Source organism: Salvelinus fontinalis, chromosome 14 (genome assembly GCF_029448725.1).
Source record: "Salvelinus fontinalis isolate EN_2023a chromosome 14, ASM2944872v1, whole genome shotgun sequence".
In the NCBI taxonomy this organism is placed as follows: domain Eukaryota; kingdom Metazoa; phylum Chordata; class Actinopteri; order Salmoniformes; family Salmonidae; genus Salvelinus; species Salvelinus fontinalis.
Window position 1 is genome coordinate 52,173,825 of NC_074678.1, and position 20,155 is coordinate 52,193,979.

At 40.8% G+C, this 20,155-nt stretch overlaps 1 protein-coding gene across 1 annotated transcript; it reads left to right on the forward strand.

The window, feature by feature from the left end:
* The first annotated feature begins 931 nt into the window (after positions 1–931).
* On the forward strand, positions 932–7,996 carry LOC129811099 (C-type natriuretic peptide 4-like). Its single transcript, XM_055862268.1, has 3 exons — positions 932–1,149; positions 2,666–2,958; positions 6,130–7,996. Exons 1-2 carry the CDS (start codon positions 1,057–1,059, stop codon positions 2,933–2,935), a joined length of 363 nt encoding a protein of 120 aa, XP_055718243.1. The 5' UTR covers positions 932–1,056; the 3' UTR covers positions 2,936–2,958; positions 6,130–7,996.
* The last annotated feature ends 12,159 nt before the right edge of the window (positions 7,997–20,155 follow it).

Genomic DNA, 20,155 nt, shown 5'->3' on the forward strand with positions numbered 1-20,155 from the left:
TGACATCAATGATGTTTGTGGGATCTGACACGCTTGATAAATCGAATGAACCATGGTCTTTTGAGCGTAGGCCTATAACTGTTTCAAATCTAAGACACACCTCTAGTCTTCGGATCTAACCCGTTGGATTATAACTCAATAACCCAACGGGGTCAAAAATAATCCAACGTGTGTTCTGTCCATTATTTACCCAGTGCTGGTTTGTTTTTAACCCAGCATATTTCAGATTGCAAATTAAAGCCTTTGTATATCTTTTTAATTCAAGTTTTGAGGGCTCATATTTTAAAGTTACACCTTATTAATGATTTCCCCAGGAATTAACGGGCATGTTGGCATGTGTTATTATGGGTTCAACTCTATACAGCTGAAAGACGAATAAATCATTATAAATAATAACAAACATTTATTTTTGTTTTACAATTATATAATTTAAGCCTGCCATGACAGCACATCTTTTGGAATGGTGTTTGATACACTTTCCCCCGCAATATGGTAATGCTGAGTGGGTAATCATTCCACACAAACTCTGTTGCATCTAACAAGTTAGGTCTTGATTTCTTTGGAACTCATTGTCCAACCTCATTTCATCGCGGTGGGCGGTTGGCATTTTAATATAGTCTTATGTGTCTGCCAATGTCACACTTCAACAGTTATGAAATACATATAATTTCTCATTTTCAATCAGTTGAGTACGGTTTTGGATTCAAACCAGTCCTAGTGGCACATGGTATAACAATAATGTAATCTATATTATTCTCATTAATTTAAGCCACAATGACCAGTCTGTGTATCATTTAATTAATCATGTAGCATGACGTGCTCCTCAAGCCGCAGGTACGGGTAAAAAACGAAATTGGCAAGTTACAGAAGGGAGGGAAGACCAATATGCAGGTGGTCATGACATCACCAGTGGCTGGCTATAAAGTCGCGAGTACTAATTCACAGTTAGAGCAGCACTTGGGAAGTAAGGACAGACAGAGAGACCTAGAGTACCAACTGGTTACCAACCGATATCATTTATCCTGAAAAGAGGAATCCTTTACAAAACTTGTCAGGATGAACATCTCGCATTTGGTGGCTTGTGGACTTATGATCATTCTGCTTTCAGTGAGGACAGGGGCGAAGCCTCTGACACCAGCGCAACAGAAGGTGAGGTCACTTCATTGATGTGCGCGCAGCAATTTGTGAGCGGAATGCGTTCTTAGTAATTTGTGATTCTTTGTAGAACAATTTTGCATTTTGCGCAAATATCACTCGAATATTGTCCACACGATGGTTCCCCAAAGAACATGAACAATGAATGCAAGTGTATAGGCTACTGGCAATGTATATCTTGGCATGCAGGTTATAATGGTTTACTTCATCATAAACTATAGACTACTGTTGCTTTTTTAACGCGGGGGCTTTAATAATCATAATATTGTTAAACGTATTAGTATTAAGTCTAAAGACTATTGCATTTAAATTACACCGGTCGTGTTGATGATATGGGTTTTGTATGCTTCTCAACGTACGCATAGGCTATTACTAGAAGGAAAGGCTTGTTTATCAGCGAGATATATGGAGAGATATGCTACTGTGTTTTACACAAATCTAAAGACTACTTTCTTTCTTGCATCATTTTGATATTCATGCTGGTACCCAAGCGCGCCTTGAGAAGCACTCGACTGGACATCGGATATGAGGAGACGGTGGCCTTTACGTCTAACCAAATTAGCTTTTGCGGTTCTTAAAAGTAATATCGATGTATAAGGCGACCAATTATACATTTCATTGAACTGCGTTGTTAAACCAGAAAACGTATTTTCTCAAACGTTTGGTCATGCGAGCGCGATGGTGAAAAAGCGCATCTGCCTTCAAGAGACTCGCAGCGCAGATATTTCGGAACTGAATATTCTATGCACGAATAGTCCTAACACTATGTAGCAGTGAGTAATTAATATCCCGTTGCACGCGCACCTGTCTTTCCGTTGCATCCATGAAACCCCAGGAGAAGGAGACTTATTTCTGACCAGTGTTCATCGCCTTATTCAACCAATGTACACACCGTTTCCCATGCGTTAAAGTGCAAATGTAGACTATGATAACACCCAAATTGAGAATTTGGTTTTGAAGGATGGGCCAATTAATTGCAGCATTTAATGTGATTTCTATTCAGTAGCTAGTAGCTACACATATTAACAGTGAAGGCTGCCGAAGGGAGGACGGCTTATAGTAATGGCTGGATCGGAGCAAATGGAATGACCTCAAACACATTTGATAACATTCCACTAATTCCGCTTCAGCCGTTATCGCGAGCCTGTCCTCCCCAATTAAGGTGCAACCAACCTCCTGTGCCACACAACCTGTATTTTGGTGTCTCCGGACGCGAATCAAGTGTAGGCAGCACTAACATTATACTAGATGTAGCATCATTGCGTAAAGTCTGATATGGAATAAACCCAATTACTTTTTATAGGACCAGTTGAAAACCAAACTGTTGAGGAAACTGCAGGAGAGTGAGTTTACTGCTTGCCAAAGTAGGCAATTGATTTCCCGAATGCGCAGATGTATTGCCCTTTATCAGAAACATTCACAGACGGGCTATCTGCTGACAGGTGCTCACACGAGTCGTTTCAATTAAGAATGTAGTATCTAAAGCGGGTGTTTTGTTTCTGTGTCCCAGTCTCTTAGAAGTTTGTTGGGGGAGGAGCTGTCGGAGTTCCTGGCGTCGGAAGAGAGAGACCGGAGGATGGAAAACTTGCGCTCCAGGGTACGATTGCTGCGAGACCTGCGCATGGAAACTCGCGCCAAGGGCATGTGGGCGCGCTTGCTGAACGACCAGCCCAGTGCACGGAGACACAAAGCTAACACCAAGAAAGGGGCCGCGGCCCGGAGTGGCTGCTTCGGACACAAAATGGACAGGATAGGCACTATTAGCGGCATGGGCTGTTAGAGATGGCGCATCGAGACGTATCGGTAAGTAACCTAACCTCCCGCGGCATATCCCTTTATCTATGCGTAATTTCACATCCTGGGATTAAATCAGGAAGAACGTCCATCAGCACTACCTTATGATGGGAGACAAAAAGGCGACCATGGGAAAACAACCTAATTTAAGAACAGTTCCATAGGCATTTGCTACAAAATCCCCAGTGTAGGCTAACTCCTGTGCACATTTCAGATGAGACACCCATAGACTACAGACTAAAAGAGTAGTGTAGAACAGTTTGCAGTAGCCTAAATGTGACCGTCTGCCTTGATTTGGTATTAAGTAGCAACATTTGAAATTGTGTTTTTTACATTGGATAAAAATAGCGACTCAGATCTATAAAATTGTATATCATACACTTTAGTTGAGGAAACATGGGAAAGTAATTCTGCTTTGAAAGTTTATACATTTTTAACCGCACTTTTGATTAAATGGCCCTTGAATGTTTTGGTACCTCTACTGGAGAGCTCTTCTTTGTCTACACCCATTCAGCATCATTCACACTCTCTTAAGCCTTAGCCCCACCCATCACTTTAAGGATTCACACGTGAGGCCATGTGGTAAACACACACTATGTCAAATAAAATCTAAATGTATTTATCACATGCACATGATACAGAAGGTGTAAACAGTACAGTGAAATGGTTACTTGCATAGTAGCAATATCAAAAACAGAAAGTGTCCAGATAAAATATTTATAAAAAAGTTTTATCATTATTAGATGACGGTTACCCATCATACTTGTCTAAATTGATTGGTCATGTGAAGGAAATGCTGTAACTATAACTACATCTTGCTAAGTGGATGGGTCACTGTTGTCTGGACATGTTATACATGTTCATGAAATACAATAGATGGCCATAATCACCCCCAGACACACCTGGTTAATTTGATGGGTCATGTAATAATCTTGCCGAAGTGGAGTCTGTTGTTTAGACATGTAGCTAGCTAGCTAAACAATCTGTAGTATGATTAAGCTGTAGTATGAATCTGCAGGTAGCTTAAGCTAACAAACTAGGTTCAATGTAAGCTAGCTAACATTAGGCTATAACAAGCAATGCAAATGGAATTCTGATTCTAATAATATTACTACAAAGATCATACACGTAACGCTAGCTAGCGAGCCACAAGCTAACGTTTGCTAGCTAACTAACAGTACACTTTAACTTGCAATAAAAATGACATTCTGACCAAATGTATATCTGAACATGTAGCTAGACTCTTACCGGTATACATGAACGAATGCTTCACAGTATACTGGAACCATTTAACTCCGTTTTGTTTGTAGTTACATCTTTTTGGGGCCAGCAATTTGTCAAGTGACTCCGGTTCACACTGACCATGGCGTGTGCACAAAGTAAACCATCACTTTTTCCAACTGATCTGTCGGGAGCGCCTACTACATTCAGGCTATCAATGTTGTTGAGAAAAGTAGCAAAACGTTTGTAGTTCTCGATGGCTAACGTTATATCTTTCAGAAACCGCGCGGTAGAGAGGACTGTCAACACATACTGAACAGCTCATGTTATAGACAGAAGCATGCTAAATGGCAGACCAATCCAAACTCATCTCCCTGCATATCCAGCCCAGCCATTATCTCAGCCAATCGTGGCTAGCAGGAAAGATCCTGTCTTTTTCCGTGGCTAAACCAACTAGGCTCGTCATTTAACAAATGTATATTCTTATTTATGGATGGAATATACATTTGTTATTAAGGCACATGAAAGTTCACATGTTCCAGAAGGTATTTCTGCAAAAATAAAAGAAGATAAAAAAATACATGTTTACGTTCAAATGCCTCTGCTGTGAAGTAGTGACGTGCGACATACGCCTAGTTTCTTGAAACGAGTCACAAATGTCCATGTATGAGGTGATGAGGTGGCCGCTTGTCAGCCTGAAAGTGGCCAAAGGTCAATCTGATGTGAGAGGTCAGTGGGGTCACTATGAAACATGTTGCAACTGACCAACAGTCATTGAAACAATGTTAGGGTCACCTCAACCTTCAGTGAAGCGGTAATCCTATAGCCTAATCCTTTTGGTTTAGGCCTACTGACTACTACAAGCAAATCTTATTGAGACTGCATTAAAAAGAAGGATAACTTACAAATACATCTGCTCCTTGATTGAAGTCATGAATCAATTCCCAAGCAGTCGTGTCCATCTACATGCGCTCTGCTTATGCATTTATGTGGGACAGCGTGTCCCATTGATGCTCTATCAGAACATCATGCTGACTGCGTTCTCAGGACAAAACACCCATAGAATGAGATCAGGAAGCCCCTCTTGAAATGTTTGAAGTTCGTGGGAAGTAATCCAAATGAATTGGCCATACTCATTGCAGTAAATCACCATAGGTAATCATAGCTGTTGGCTGAAGTCAATGGGACGGATGCGAAGACAATGCGGACATGTAGATGTCAGTGTTAGGCCATAGGCCGTTGATAAAGCACAAAGCATAATGCATTGTGTGTACGTGAGGAAGTCACTGGCCAGTCTCTATGTATGTGTGTGAGGGAGAGAAAGAGAAATAGAGAGAGAGAAAGCAGGTTCCTCTCTTTGTAGATGGACACACACACACACACACACACACACACACACACACACACACACACACACACACACACACACACACACACACACACACACACACACACACACACACACACACACACACACACACACACACACACACACCACCCTAAGTGGAATGTTCCAGGTTACCCTTTTTGCTAACAGTGAAATCCTGATGGGGAGGGGCTGTTGTGGCACCTTCCTTCGTCCTGACTCATATACCGTTCATATGTGACTAAGTGTGTGTGTTTCTTGGGCAGACACCTCTCTTCCTCCCTTTACCAACTTTAAAGTGAGAAGTGGGTGAGGAGGACAGGAGGAGAGGAGTATTAGGCGGTCAATTCAGTATTGTGTGAGAGGCAAAGGCCGGGCTTCATGTGCTTGTTTGGAGTGAGTAGACCAGATGGGTGCAGCGAGACTTCTGTTAGAAAGCTTGTTTTAGTGAGGGTGACAAGTGATCCCCTTTATTTTGTGGTAACATTTCCATATCTACATCCAGTTTTCTTTTAACAGAACCATCCGTCCAGAGTTTTCACTTGACAAAGACATCTAACCATGTTTTTTTTCCTTCTCCCCTCTCCGCACAGCATTCAGACGATGGGCTCGACAACATGGATTCAGTTGGTCCTCGCCTGAGGTAAATACCTAAAAAGTGACGGATTTTCGGTATAAAAAGCCACCACGACCAGCATTTTCGAGGACTGAGACAACAATGATAAAGCCAACCCACATGTATAACATAAAGAAAGATCAACGCACACTACCAGATGACGGACAGTGGTGTAAAACCTAGAAACCGAAAAGCTGTATATTGTTGCTGCTGCTGTAAATTCCTGTACTTTCATTCCTGCATAAATGTATTTATGTTTTAAAAACTATTTATATGTTTATAAAAATAGATATTTATAAATATTCCTTTTATTTATGTAACATTTTGAAATGGATGCAAACTGCAGGTAAATTCTGTTTGTAACCTTTTTTTGTCTTCAATAGTGAATGTTTTCAAAAGGATAAAAGAAAAAAAGAATCCAGACACTTACGAGTCTCCTCCCAGTTTTTGTATATGGAGAAAACATATCGTTTCTGGTAAAAATAAACTATGGGATGGGGGTGAGACTGAGGATTTATTCAGTGATAGTAGGCCAACAATTCTCTCCATTGAGTGGCCCTGCTGGGCACCAACTGGTTAAATCAACATTGTCGCAAACTAATTTGTCAACACATTGTGATGTGGAGTCTATGTGGAAAATACATTGAATTTGAAAAAAGTAATCATTGAAAACTGTTGTTCTGTGAAATTTCAACCACCGGTTTATGTCATCACGGTAACCAATTTTCAACATCGACAAACCTTGTATAAAATACGTTGAATTTTGTTCCTCTGAAACAACGTAAGATCTTAAACGTAATATGCACTACAATAAAAAAAATTAGGCTGGAAAGTTAATCTATCTACTGCGACCCTTTCGAGCTCCCATCGAGAGTTTTAACCAAGCCCCGCCCTGGCTTAGCTTTGATATTTGTCACTGTCTATTACCAATGTGCTATCGTGAGAATGATTGTTGAGAAATATCCACTTAATAGTTTCACTGTTGCAGCCAAAGACAAAATTCAAAAATCAAAAATTCCAAAGGGTAGGTTTAACAGAGAAAATTACATTTGACCATACTTTTTCAATCATATATCATCAATGATGATATTTAGGTCTATATAGCATTTGGGAAGCCATCAACAGCTATTGTTTCAATTCAGCCCGTGATTAAACACAAATTAGACAGTACAAATAGGGCTAGGGTTTGAGCTTTGGTTGATTTCAAATTGAATTTACAAGTTAAAAATAAATATGTTGGATTCACCTCTCCATCTCAAACAAAAATATGAGTTAAAGAATAGGACTAGATCAAATCAAACTATATTTAAAGTGCATTTAAAGTTTGATTTGATTTAACATTAGTCATTCACTTAGACGATTGGTTGAAATGGAGACGTGAATCCAACATTACAATTATTAATTATTATTATTTGTAGACAAAAGCCACACTCAGTGGTAAATCTCCTTCAAATGTTGATATTTGGTTGCGTTGTCAATCAAAAAAACAACCAAACTCAATATTACCTTTGTAATACAGTAAATAGCCTACAGTTAAGGCTATCTTACAAAGGAATGTAAACATTTTTATTCAACCTTAAAATTAGTAACATATCATGGCCACATTTTGAGGTTACGGTAACAATAAATGTAATCATAGAAAGCATGTATTTTCAAGATAGCATGCAAAGGTCGCAGGTCGCGGGAATTTTCAGAAATGCTATAATATTCTTCAACGGCATTGATCACTTGCACCACGTACTTTAATTTAAACTGCAATCCAGGTAATTTGGTTGTGCTATTAGATGAAGCACAGTGATAACACATTAAGTTGTTGTATAAATAAACAAAATACCTGACATTTATTCCTTTTTGAACTTTGTTGTGTTTTTAAATGGTTAAAAGCGCAGTGATAACACATTTAAGTGACAACTATGCCAAAAATACAACATTGATTTTCCATTGGAATTTGGTTGTGGTTTAGATGGTTGAAAGCATAGTGATAACACATTGGGAATTTAACAAACTTCTGGCTCTCTTTTTGAGTGGGTGAAAATAGGTTGGAATCTCGTTGATCAATGTATCAACCAAATATGACCAAATTCTCCACATTGAAATGACGTGGTGTGCCCAGTGGGTGGGTTTTTGGTAACAGAATTTCAAGACAGAATGCAATGTTTCCTAAATTTATCAATGCAGAAAAAATTATCCTAAACTAAATTGAAGTGTTAACATTAGTTGGCTGGGGTCATTACTTCAACATTATTGTGTTTTGATGATTTGGAAATATCTTTTTAAGACTTTTTCTTGTAAACATTTTATAAGACCCATTTTGTATCTGTTTGACAAGAAATGAAAGCCTAATTCCACATTTTTAGGATGGTAAATAAGTTGGAAAATGGATAGATGCCTTAATTTCAAAGGAAACATTGACTCTTAACTTTCATTTCACACCTAATTTGACATGCGTCTATGAACTTCACATGTTGGTGCTCATGGGTGCTTTGACAAGGAAACGACCCTTATCGAAGTTCCCCCGGCAACTAGTTAAAGGAATTTATTTTACGCCAGAGCCATCCAAATCAAGAAGTAAGAAAGTATCATCAAGTACTAGCGGATCGAAATCCTGCTGACCACGGAGATAACTAGGTCATCTGTTAACACTGTATGCAAACACAGTCAGTACATCAACTATTCTATATCTGTTTTACAAATTGTTGTATGACAGTAAAGACACCCTCAGTTTGCTTCCTAAATGTTTTCAAGTAACTTTTCAATGCCGTTCTTTTTATCTTCAACACAGTAAAAAAAGAAGGCATCCTTTATAATGCAATGGATGTTCCTCCCTTTAAGAGTTATGGCTTGGGATTTTCAATCCATCTAAGTTTATTTCTCAACCAACCTTTACTTTGGAATGCTTCCTTAATTGTAGACTTGGAAGGCAATGGTGTCTTCTGAACTCCCACGGATAGTTGCAGGTGGAACTTTGGAATTCAGAAGATGCTCCGTCATTAAATGAACTAGAATCTTACACATTTTATTGGACATGAAATCCAACAATGTTTATGGCGCCATCTTCTCTGACCTTCTCTCATTGATGGAGAAAGGTGGGTGCCACCCCAAAGTGCATGTCATAAGCGCAACTCAAAAATGAAGCATTGCTTTGAATGACTCTTGCCTTTCTCTTTGTCTCACCTGACAATCATGGTTGTAAAATGTTTTTTTTGCAAGAAAAAATGATTTCTAAAGAACAAATTTAGTTAGGTTCCTCCCTGTTTCATTCCGTCTTCTTCCATTCTATTTCATTTTATCTTTGTTTTGGTTCCTAGTGAATACACCCCTGGTTTTGCTAATTCAGCCGATTTGCAGTGTATAACGGGTGGCAGTTATACTACCTGTTTTCAGCAAACCACTTTTTATATTTCAGTAAGCCTCTCCACTGCACCAAAAAATCTCTCAAAGTCCTTATTTTTATATTTTAGTGTACTTTTATCATTCATTTGGTAGGCTTGTATTGGGAACCCTCAGCATTTCAAAGCTCCCCTTTGCTCCTGTAAAAACTAAGGGGTAGCATACTGCAGCTACTGTAGTCTTATCTGCTCACAAAGAGTAATGCACAGATTGTAGTCTCATGTTCCAGCTGTCTAAGCTCTCCAGTCACATGGATGGTGAGCAAGTCTGATGTGCATCATAGAGATAAACTGCAGCATACGCGAGTGGTGTTTCTTTGCTCACTACTGCCCTCCTGTGTTTAAATATCACAATGCTGAACGCTTGACTTAAATACCTCTGTACAAGGAAACCGTTATGTTTATCTATTGCGGATTGCAGGGTCGTGTTCATTAAGCTCCAAATGGAAGAGAACGAAGTGAAATAGGAAGGAACTACCTGGACATTTCCAATGAGAAATGCTCATTTTCATTTTCCATTGCATTGTGTGCCCTAATGGACACACCCCAGGTGATTGAAGATACCCTTGCTGTTGCTGTTCCAATTAACACACACATTCAAACGTTTTAGTGGCCATTTGATTTGTGCCTCATGGGTGGTTCCCCCTCTGCCTTAAATCGAATATTCCTCTCCGTACGTGACCTTCGTGAACATTAATGACGATGTCCAAGCACTCCACACTAGGCACACCATGTCATTTTAACATGGATAATAGGGTAATATTTGATTAAGACGTTGATCAATGAGATCGTTGATCAAGGAGAGTACAACCTATGTTCATCCACTCAAAAAGACAGCCTAAACTTAGTTGAATTTCCAAATCCCTAAAGCTGCATACAAACATGGTCTCTTTCTTGAGTAAGGCAGCTCCAAAATACAGGTGTTTCAGCCTAGCTCAGTGCTTTATGTGGTAGAGGGGCACCCAGCGAAAACACAGAGCGTAGAAGTTGGTAATCTTCTCTAGTTGCACCGTGATTGGCTCAGTGTTCTGTCACTCATGGGGACACTACGTCACTGCAGAGTATACAGGGAGAGCTAGGCAGTTCAAGCCACCTTGGGTGCTGACATAGATTTACAGTAGAAGTGCCCGTCCAAGACGGCTCACAGATAAAATGACGTCAAATCATGTTATATTTACCATAACTTTAATTGCACTGATCATGTGAACGTCATACTTTCAAAATCAAAAGCTAGGCAAGCAGTCATCGTGATGAATCATGTAGACAATCTACTGGCAAATCCTTTTCAATCCTTGTCATGTGAATAGAAATTACAGATATAATGTATTGTTGCTCATCGGCCGTTGGACATAAATGTTACACAACATGTCGGAAATCGCAAATTCAACAATGATTGGTTTGGAAGGAATCAGCGGCTAACTGCGAGCGTCACAAAGCAATCACTATTTTGCTTTCTTGCCTGGAGAGGAGAGGGTGTGTGTTCCTTGTCTGGGTTCCAAGGATGTAAAACATCTGTCTGAAAGGGTCTAATTCCCAAGCTTAACGGATAAACATTCACATGCAACACCATAGGCCAGAAAACGTCTGAATACGTTGGCCATGCTGTCAATGCAGCATTACTTCATCCAAAGAATGCCAGACTTTGACAAAGTTTGATGACAAAGTTTGCCCACAACAAGGACCGCCATGCCACCTTCCTGTTCAAGAGAGCACAGCACAACAAACGAGTCCCAAAATATATTTTGTATGCTGCTGCATAAATAATGTAAATGCCAGGGAGATACACATGTATACTATAGCTAAGAAACTATTACCAAGTGTATGTTGTGTAGTGAGCTGTTAGTAGCCCATGTGTCTCACCCTAAGAATTTGGTAATTCTCCCTCTCAGGGGATTCACTGTGATTCACTGAGTGCCTCTTTCGGAGCAAAGCATCTACTGTACATGGTCAGTTCCAATACCATATTTACTATGTGCGGGTATACTGAAGTGTTGGAGGTAAGGTGACTAGGCAACAGGAAATAAGATAACAGAGTAGCAGCATCTTGTATATGAGTTGGTGTATGTGTGTGTCGAGTGAGTATAAATGTACAGTATGTGCATATTATGTGTGAGTGAGAAGATGATGGCGAGAGTGTGTGTGTGTGTGAGTATGTAGGGCCCGGGTGAGTGTGCATAGAAACTAACAATAAACGGTCATTAAGGATGCAAGGTTAACTCGGATAGTCCGTGTGGGTATTTTGTTAGCTATTTATCAGTCTTATTGCTTGAGGATAGAAGCTGTTCGAGAGCCTTTTGGTGCCAAACGTGATGCACTGATACCGCTTGCTATGAGGAAGCAGAGAGAATAGTCTATAGCTTGGGTGGTTGGAGTCTTTAACCCCCCAAAAATGAGATGGGTGGTAGTGTTGTTTACATCATGCAGTGGCCATTTTAGCATGTACATCTAGATTGTTTTTAGATGCATGCCAGCAAAGCCACTACACAACACAACACTAAACAATACATAAATTGCACTATAACGGTGACAAATGTTGCCCACAAACTGTTCGGGCCTACATTCTTGTAAACCTGTCCGGACAGTGGAGCTTTCCTTTCAGCACCATGGAGTGAATCCTTACAACCGCTACACCTGGCTGTCAGGGCAGCCTCATCTGGCAACAAAACAGTTAATTCAGCCTCCTTGACTGTCTTTTTAAAACCATAGCTTATATGGCTGACTTGCTTAAATAAATATGGTTTCTACTGACTCCTGTGGTAGATTAATTTCTGTATTACCAAAGAGAGAGAGAGAAAGAGACAAACTACACACACCAGTCAGAGTTATACTTAATATACACCTTTAATAATAATTAAGATTTGGAATAGCATTTGACTTTCAACAATTCACTATCTCTAATGAATAATTGAGTGTCAACATAATGGCAACTGAGATCTTTTAGAGCAAAGATCCACCCCCCTAGTCGACATGACAAACCACAGATAATAGGAACTGTTCACAAAGAAAGACTTTTACTTGAGAGAGGAGTATCCCATAGCCAGATAGCATTCGCTATAAATTATTGTTCAGTTTGGTCTCTAAGACGAGGTTCTAATCTCATTCCTGGTACTTCATAGTACAAAAACACCAACTCATCCAATGGCATATATCAATTGTCAACTCTAGATCAAATCAAATCAAATGTACTTATATAGCCCTTCTTACATCAGCTGATATCTCAAAGTGCTGTACAGAAACCCAGCCTAAAACCCCAAACAGCAAGCAATGCAGGTGTAGAAGCACAGTGGCTAGGAAAAACTCCCTAGAAAGTCCACAACCTAGGAAGAAACCTAGAGAGGAACCAGGCTATGAGTGGTGGCCAGTCCTCTTCTGGCTGTGCCGGGTGGAGATTATAACAGAACATGGCCAAGATGTTAAAATGTTCATAAATGACCAGCATGGTCAAATAATAATAATCACAGCAGTTGTTGAGGGTGCAGCAAGTCAGGAGTAAATGTCAGTTGGCTTTTCATAGCCGATCATTAAGAGTATCTCTACCGCTCCTGCTGTCTCTAGAGAGTTGAAAACAGCAGGTCTGGGACAGGTAGCACGTCCGGTGAACAGGTCAGGGTTACATAGCCGCAGGCCGAACAGTTGAAACTGGAGCAACAGCACGGCCAGGTGGACTGGGGACAGGAAGGAGTCATCATGCCAGTTAGTCCTGAGGCATGGTCCTAGGGCTCAGGTCCTCCGAGAGAGAGAAAGAGAAAATTAGAGAGAGCATACTTAAATTCACACATGACACCTCGATAAGACAGGAGAAGTACTCCAGATATAACAAACTGACCCTAGCCCCCCGACACATAAACTACTGCAGCATAAATACTGGAGGCTGAGACAGGAGGGGTCAGGAGACACTGTGGCCCCATCCAATGATACCCCCGGACAGGGCCAAACAGGAAGGATATAACTCCACCCATTTTGCCAAAGCACAGCCCCCACACCACAAGAGGGATATCTTCAACAACCAATTTACCATCCTGAGACAAGGCCGAGTATAGCCCACAAAGATCTCCGCCATGGCACAACCCAAGGGGGGGCGCCAACCCAGACAGGAAGATCACGTCAGTGACTCAACCCACTCAAGTGACGCACCCCTCCTAGGGACAGCATGAAAGAGCGCCAGTGACTCAGCCCCTGTAATAGGGTTAGAGGCAGAGACTCCCAGTGGAGAGAGGGGACCCGGCCAGGCAGAGACAGCAAGGGCGGTTCGTTGCTCCAGAGCCTTTCCTTTCACCTTCACACTCCTGGGCCAGGCTACACTCAATCATATGACCCACTGAAGAGATGAGTCTTCAGTAAAGACTTAAAGGGTGAGACCGAGTCTGCGTCTCTCACATGGGTAGGCAGACCATTCCATAAAAATGGAGCTCTATAGGAGAAAGCCCTGCCTCCAGCTGTTTGCTTCGAAATTCTAGGGACAATTAGGATGCCTGCGTCTTGTGACCGTAGCGTACGTGTAGGTATGTACGGCAGGACCAAATTCGAAAGATAGGTATGAGCAAGCCCATGTAATGCTTTGTAGGTTAGCATTAAAACCTTGAAATCAACCCTTGCCCTAACAGGAAGCCAGTGTATGGAGGCTAGCACTGGAGTAATATGATCACATTTTTTGGTTCTAGTCAGGATTCTAGCAGCCGCATTTAGCACTAACTGAAGTTTATTTAGTGCTTTATCCAGGTAGCTGGAAAGTAGAGCATTGCAGTAGTCTAACCTAGAAGTAATAAAAGCATGGATTAATTTTTCTGCATCATTTTTGGACAGAAGGTTTCTGATTTTTGCAATGTTACGTAGATGGAAAAAAGCTGTCCTTGAAACAGTCTTGATATGTTTGTCAAAAGAGAGATCAGGGTCCAGAGTAACGCCGAGGTCCTTCACAGTTTTATTTGAGACGACTGTACAACCATCAAGATTACTTGTCAGATTCAACAGAAGAGCTCTTTCTTTCTTGGGACCTAGAACAAGCATCTCTGTTTTGTCCGAGTTTAAAAGTAGAACGTTTGCAGCCATCCACTCCTTATGTCTGAAACACAGGCTTCTAGCAAGGGCAATTTTGGGGCTTCACCATGTTTCATTGAAGTGTACAGCTGTGTGTCATCCGCATAGCAGTGAACGTTAACATTATGTTTTCGAATGACATCCCCAAGAGGTAAAATATATAGTGAAAACAATAGTGGTCCCAAAACGGAACCTTGAGGAACACCGAAATGTACAGTTGATTTATCAGAGGACAAACCATTCACAGAGACAAACTGATATCTTTCCGAACAGATAAGATCTAAACCAGGCCAGAACTTGTCCGTGTAGACCACTTTGGGTTTCCAATCTTTCCAAAAGAATGTGGTGATCGATGGTATCAAAAGCAGCACTAAGGTCTAGGAGCACGAGGACAGATGCAGAGCCTTGGTCTGATGCCGATAAATGTTAATTTGCCACCTTCACAAGTGCAGTCTCAGTGCTATGGTGGGGTCTAAAAACAGACTGAAGCATTTCATATACATTGTTTGTCTTCAGGAAGGCAGTGAGTTGCTACACATTTGGTACACATCCTGTGGATAGAGAGCCGTTTATTATGTTCGACATAGGAGTGCCAAGCACAGGAAGCAGCTCTTTCAGTAGTTTAGTTGGAATAGGGTCCAGTATGCAGTTTGAAGGTTTAGAGGCCATGATTATTTTCATCATTGTGTCAAGAGATATAGTACTAAAACACTTGAGTTTCTCTCTTGCTCCGAGGTCCTGGCAGAGTTGTGCAGACTCAGGACAGCTGAGCTTTGGAGGAATACGCAGATTTAACCTGTTTGGGCTGCAGCCCGACACCGGTACACTTATGACAACATCCAGCTCAAGTGCAGGGCGCGAAATTCAAAAGATATTTTTTTTAAATATTTAACTTTCACACATTAACAAGTCCAATACAGCATATGAAAGGTACACATCTTGTGAATCAAGCCAACATGTCCGATTTTTAAAATGTTTTACAGGGAAGACACAATATGTAAATCTATTAGCTAACCACGTTAGCAAAAGACACAACTTTTCTTACTCCATCAGTTTTTTACTCCATCAGTAGCTATCACAAATTCGACCAAATAAAGATATAAATAGCCACTAACCAAGAAACAACTTCATCAGATGACAGTCTGATAACATATTTATTGTATAGCATATGTTTTGTTCGAAAAATGTGCATATTTCAGGTATAAATCATAGTTTACATTTCAGCTACAATCAGAAATTGCACCGAAAGCAGCCATAATATTTACAGACACCAACGTCAAATACCTAATTACTCATCATAAAACATTTCTGAAAAATACATAGTGTACAGCAATTGAAAGACAGGCATCTTGTGATTCCAGACAATATTTCCGATTTATCAAGTGTTTTACAGCGAAAACACAATATAGCGTTATATTAGCGTAGCCACAATAGCCAGAAACACTTGGGCGCCCACGACCAGTTCACATGCACGACAGATATTAGAAATAGCATCATAAAATGTTTCTTACTTTTGGTGATCTTCGTCAGAATGTTGGACAAGGTGTCCTTTGTCCAGAACAGTCGTTGTTTGGATCTGGAACGGCAAATTTCCCTCTTGATTTTTAATGGGCACTTGCCAAGTGGCACGGATCTCTCCAACGTCAACAAAACACGGCAAAACTCCCGAAAAAATTTCAATAATCTGATTAAACTATATTGAAAAAACATACTTTACGATGATATGGTCACATGTATCAAATAAAATCTAAACCGGAGATGTTAGTCGTCCATAACGACAGCTAAACAGAAGGCAAATCCATGTCCCCTTTCGCGCGCTCCAGAAACAGGAAATGGACGGTCACGTCATACAAAGAGCTTTAATTCCACCTCAGACCAAGATAAAAATGAAATTTCTTCTCTCACCGCCTCTTGACAACCAGGGGAAGGTGTATGAAGTGTACGTAGACTCTTACGTATCATGCCCATGTATAGGCAGGAAGTTGAACAGAGCATTGATTTCTGACATTCCACTTCCTGGTCAGGAAATGTGCTGCAGAATGAGTTCTGTTTCACTCAGAGAAATAATTCAAACGGTTTTAGAAACTAGAGAGTGTTTTCTATCCAATAGTAATAATAATATGCATATTGTACGAGCAAGAATTGAGTACGAGGCCGTTTGAAATGGGCACGATTTAACTGGCTACTCAATACTTCCCCTTGTAGCCATAAGAAGTTTTAAAGAGGAGTCCGTAATTTGCCTTCTAATGATCATGATATTTTCCTCAAAGAAGTTCATGAATTTATTACTGCTGAAGTGAAAGCCATCCTCACTTGGGGAATGCTGCTTTTTAGTTAGCTTTGCGACAGTATCAAAAATAAATTTCGGATTGTACTTATTTTCAATTAAGTTGGAAAAATAGGATGATCGAGCAGCAGTGAGGGCTCTTCAATACTGCACGGTACTGTCTTTCCAAGCTAGTCGGAAGACTTCCAGTTTGGTGTGGCGCCATTTCCGTTCAAATGTTCTGGAAGATTGCTTCAGAGCTCAGGTATTTTCTGTATACCAGGGAGCTAGTTACTTATGACAAATGTTTTTAGTTTTTAGGGATGCAACTGGATCTAGGGTATTGCGCAAGGTTAAATTGAGTTCCTCAGTTAGGTGGTTAACTGATTTTTGTCCTCTGACGTCCTTGGGTAGGCAGAGGAAGTCTGGAAGGGCATCAAGGAATCTTTGTGTTTTCTGAGAATTTATAGCACGACTTTTGATGCTCCTTGGTTGGGGTCTGAGCAGATTATTTGTTGCGATTGCAAACGTAATAAAATGGTCGTCCGATAGTCCAGGATTATGAGGAAAAACATTAAGATCTACAACCTTTATTCCATGGGACAAAACTAGGTCCAGAGTATGACTGTGACAGTGAGTAGGTCCAGAGAAATGTTGGACAAAACCCATTGAGTTGATGATGGCTCCGAAAGCCTTTTCCATGTGAATATTAAAATCACCAAAAATGTGATTATTATCTGCTATGACTACAAGGTCCGATAGGAATTCAGGGAACTCAGTGAGGAATGCTGTATATGGCCCAGGAGGCCTGTAAACAGTAGCTATAAAAAGTGATTGAGTAGGCTGCATAGATTTCATGACTAGAAGCTCAAAAGACGAAAACGTCATTTTTATGTTTTTTGTAAATTGAAATATTCTGTCATAAACGTTAGCAACACCTCCGCCTGTGCGGGATGCACGGGGGATATGGTCACTAGTGTAACCAGGAGGTGAGGCCTCATTTAACATAGTAAATTCATCAGGCTTAAGTCATGTTTCAGTCAGGCCAATCACATCAAGATTATGATCAGTGATTAGTTCATTGACTATAACTGCCTTTGAAGTGAGGATCTAACATTAAGTAGCCCTATTTTGAGATGTGAGGTATCACGATCTCTTTCAATAATGGCAGGAATGGAGGAGGTCTTTTGCCTAGTGAGATTGCTAAGGCGAACACCGCCATGTTTAGTTTTGCCCAACCTATGTCGAGGCACAGACACGGTCTCAATGGGGATAGCTGAGCTGACTACACTGACTGTGCTAGTGGCAGATTCCCACTAAGCTGGCAGGCTGGCTAACAGCCTGCTGCCTGGCCTGCACCCTATTTCATTGGGGAGCTAGAGGAGTTAGAGCCCTGTCTATGTTGGTAGATAAGATGAGAGCACCCCTCCCTAGATACTCCCATCTCAAGTACACCCCTTTCCTGGACAAGCTCACTGAGGGGAGTGAGCCTCTAGGTCATATACAATCTCAAGATAAGTGCAACATCAGAGGGGACATACAATGGTTCCAGACACTGCCATACTCCTCCCCCCAATGGGAAAAGGAGGGAGTGACTGCCGTACAGACATTGTGGAGACAACTAACTGGTTCCCCATTAATCACGCCATCCCTTTACATGGTTTAAGAATAGGTAAAGACACATTCACATAAGAAGACAATGTTCCATTCTGTCCTCCTCCCCTTCTGATATTCTGCATAGCACCAGATGGTTTAACAGATACATTCACATATGAAGACAAGCCTGACCTCTCCCCTCTCTGGGCCCCAAGTGACTGAGCCCTAGTTGAGAAGGGATAAGTGCAACTGCCAACCCTATAGTCCAAAGGGAAACATTCTAATGACAAGTATCTCACATAAGCATATTATGCAAATAAAACAACTTATCTATGTTACCCAACTAATTCTAATTCAGCCGTCACATTCCCCACTCAAGGGACTCCGTCCCTTCTGAAGAATCAGAACAGTAACATGGTACCTTACTAACAGTAGTTGCAGAGTATATGAAAAAAAAAGACAATCAAATTTAAAGATAATAGGGAATCAAATCCCTTTAATGTCGAGTACCTTATTTCCATGTAAGCTTTCTCCCTTCAGAAACTGAGTTTACAACCTTTATACCACAAGACAGACTTGCACATCTTTAATCACACAGAATACATTGTTGAGTAAAATAAAAAATAACAGAACGTATAAATGCTCCCTAAACTCCAGGAGAACCAGTGTCTAAACACAGGCCTCATCACACCATATTGGACAGTCATCCCTCTGAGTCCTCATGCTCAGAATTGGGTTCCCCACTATCAGAGATATAGTCAGGAATAGGGAATAGGTCAGGGAAATCGTTCATATTCTGTGAACCCTCTCTATCTACACTGTCCAGTGAGAATATTTCACTGTGTTCACATGATTGTCGTCCATCAATCTCAGATTCTTCATCTACACCTACTTCATTTGCAAGCAAGGGCATAGTAAGAACAACATCAGCCACTTTATTAAACAATTTCTTCACACAAATGATAATTAGCGACAGAGCAATCAGTAATATTAGACTATAGATGAACCGGTGGAAAATAGTCGCTCCCCAAGCACCAAACACTGACTGAACCCACCCTAACGGATTCCAGTCGATGTCAGGCTGGTGTTCCCTTATGAGAACACCACTAAGCTCTTTCAAATGTTCCACTACAATAGTCAAATGTTCATCTCCCGGGGGTATGAATGTACAACAGTGATCTCCTAGCATTTGACACACCCCTCCTTCACGTGCTAGCAACATGTCAAGTGCCACCCTATTTTGTGTTGCCATGACTCGAGTGGCTTGCAACTCTGGTCTTATCATAGAAAACCCTGCAGTGGTCAAAGGTCAAATTTACCAGGGATTCCAAATGATATCCTAGCCTATCCAACTCATGTGCATTCGCCGATGCCCCATACCAAGGGATTAAACCGCGTCAGAACTTTTCCAATTTCGCGGATCGTCGCGAGTCACTGGGGACATAATTGGATTGCGAGATGTCCCTCTTAATTAGTCTTAAACCTGTTAAGGCTGGGGGCGCTGTTGTCACTATTTATGGTAATCGTGTAATTTTTGAAACGGCTTCCTACAAAATTCTTGATCGTACAATATGCATATTATTATTATTATTGGATAGAAAACAGTCTATAGTTTCTATAGGAGTTGAAACTTTTGTCTCTAAGTGGAACAGAACCCATTCTACAGCAATTTCCCTGACATGGAGTCAGATTTCAGAAATTTTGGCCACTGTTCT

Excerpts from the sequence above, each read along its gene's own strand:
- LOC129811099 (XM_055862268.1), top strand. The coding sequence starts at position 1,057 with ATGAACATCTCGCATTTGGTGGCTTGTGGACTTATGATCATTCTGCTT. Across the intron at positions 1,150-2,665 it reads TGACACCAGCGCAACAGAAG|TCTCTTAGAAGTTTGTTGGG; the intron begins GTGAGGTCACTT and ends TCTGTGTCCCAG.